Raw genomic sequence first — 1,699 nt, 5'->3', positions numbered from 1 at the left:
ATGGCCCCCGTCGTTATCATGTCCGGGTCGAGCGCGCTGATCGCCGACGCCGACGCCGACGCCGACGCCCCCACCCGCCTCGTGCGCTTCGACGACGAGTGCGTGCTGATCCCCGACCCGCCGCCGCACAGCACGCGCCGGCCGAAGATCGTGACAAAATCGTACTCGCTCCCGCTGTGGAAACGCCGCGTCGTCGCCGGCGCCGCGTCCGACGGCGAGGACGGCGTCGGCGAGGAAGAGAGCGAGAAAGTCGTGCTCAGCATCCCGCTGCCCATACCCACGTGTGTTCCCTCTCTTCCTTCCGCGCCCGAGACCCCCCACTCCCAGATTTAATCTGACGTTTTTTTCCATCCCACCCCCCCTACACCCCTGCACTTCACCAAGATTCCACGCCGCTCGCGCGCTCTCTCCGACCCGCACGGCGACGTCTCCGATGGAGCTCACGCCCTGCCTCGTCCACCGCTCCCCGGGCCCGCCGTCTCCAACGCTCGCCCGCTCCAGGCCCCCGCTCCGGCGCCCCTCGCTCCCGCTCCCGCCCAAACCGCACGCGCACGCTCTCCACGCGCACCTGACGACGGTCCCCCTCCGCGCCTGCTGCGCCGCCTGCCTCGCCGCGTGCGAGCTGCCCGCGAACGACGACGGGCACGAGCGGTTCACCCGAGGCGCCCGACGACGCCGCCGCTCTTCGTCCGCCAGCTCGGACGGCGGCGGCGTCCCCGCGCGACGCAAGGTGGCCGACGCGCTGCCCGGGTTCGCGGATCTGAGGGTGGACGAGGTCGACAAGCGGCGGCTGTCGGCGTCGCACGACATGTCGAAGATCGGGCCCGGTACGAAACCCTCGAGCGCTCGCGATGACGCGGACGACGACGACGCGGACGAAGAAGAAGAAGAAGAGGGGGAGGAGGGGGAGGAGGGTCAGGACGAAGAAGGAGGCGGTAGCAAGCGACGACGGCGGGCGGAGCACTCGCTGTCGCCCGTGCTGCCCCGCGTGGCGACGCCGATCGCGGAGGAGAACGAGGACGAGCTGTTCCCGCTGCCCTCCCCGCGCCGCACGCCGACCTCGTCCCCGCTCACGAGCCCGAACCCGTCCTCGACCCAGCTCGCGCTCGCGCTCGCCAACAGCGCCAAGCTCAAACAGCTCCCCGCGCTCCCGGCCGTCGACAACGCGTCCACCAGCTCGCTCTCGAGCACCGCGTCCGGACGGGTCGCCGCCGACCCCAAGTCGAACGCCGGCCGGGAAAGGGGGAAGGGGCCGCCGGCGCTGTTGGGCTGCGTCTCGCAGCGGATGCTCTTCTCGGCCTCGCCGCTGCCCACGCCGCCGCTGGAGCGCTGCCCGTCCCCGCCCACGGACCCGATCTACTCGCTCAACGACGACGCAGCGCCGACGCTGCTGCCCTCCCTCGCCCGGCGCGCCTCCCCTCCCACCCGTCCACGCCGCTCCGTATCGCTCACCCCGGCCTCACCATCTCCCTCCTCCTCCTCCTCCTCCTCCCCCGCGATCACGTTCGCGACCCCGCACAAGGCGCACCCGAGCCCGCTGCTCGGCGGCGTCCGGCTCAGGCGCCACAACTCGTCCTCGTCCGCGAACGCGGGCAAGTCGCCGCGCCAGCAGCAGCAGCATAACGGGACGTGGGCGACGTTTTTCAGTTCGGCGATCAGGGGCGTCGGGGCGATCGGCGGATCGGGGTACGGCGTCTGA

The 1,699-nt window shown here is 72.0% G+C and overlaps 1 protein-coding gene across 1 annotated transcript; it reads left to right on the top strand.

Moving 5' to 3' along the window:
* On the top strand, nucleotides 1-1,699 carry PUNSTDRAFT_139803 (uncharacterized protein; the record flags this gene model as incomplete). Its single annotated transcript, XM_007378011.1, has 2 exons — nucleotides 1-281; nucleotides 385-1,699. 2 exons carry the CDS (start codon nucleotides 1-3, stop codon nucleotides 1,697-1,699), a joined length of 1,596 nt encoding a protein of 531 aa, XP_007378073.1.

This window comes from Punctularia strigosozonata, assembly GCF_000264995.1.
Source record: "Punctularia strigosozonata HHB-11173 SS5 unplaced genomic scaffold PUNSTscaffold_1, whole genome shotgun sequence".
Classification (NCBI taxonomy): Eukaryota; Fungi; Basidiomycota; class Agaricomycetes; order Corticiales; family Punctulariaceae; genus Punctularia; species Punctularia strigosozonata.
Note: the sequence above shows the minus strand (reverse complement) of the source record. Positions and strands in the feature narration are given on the sequence as shown.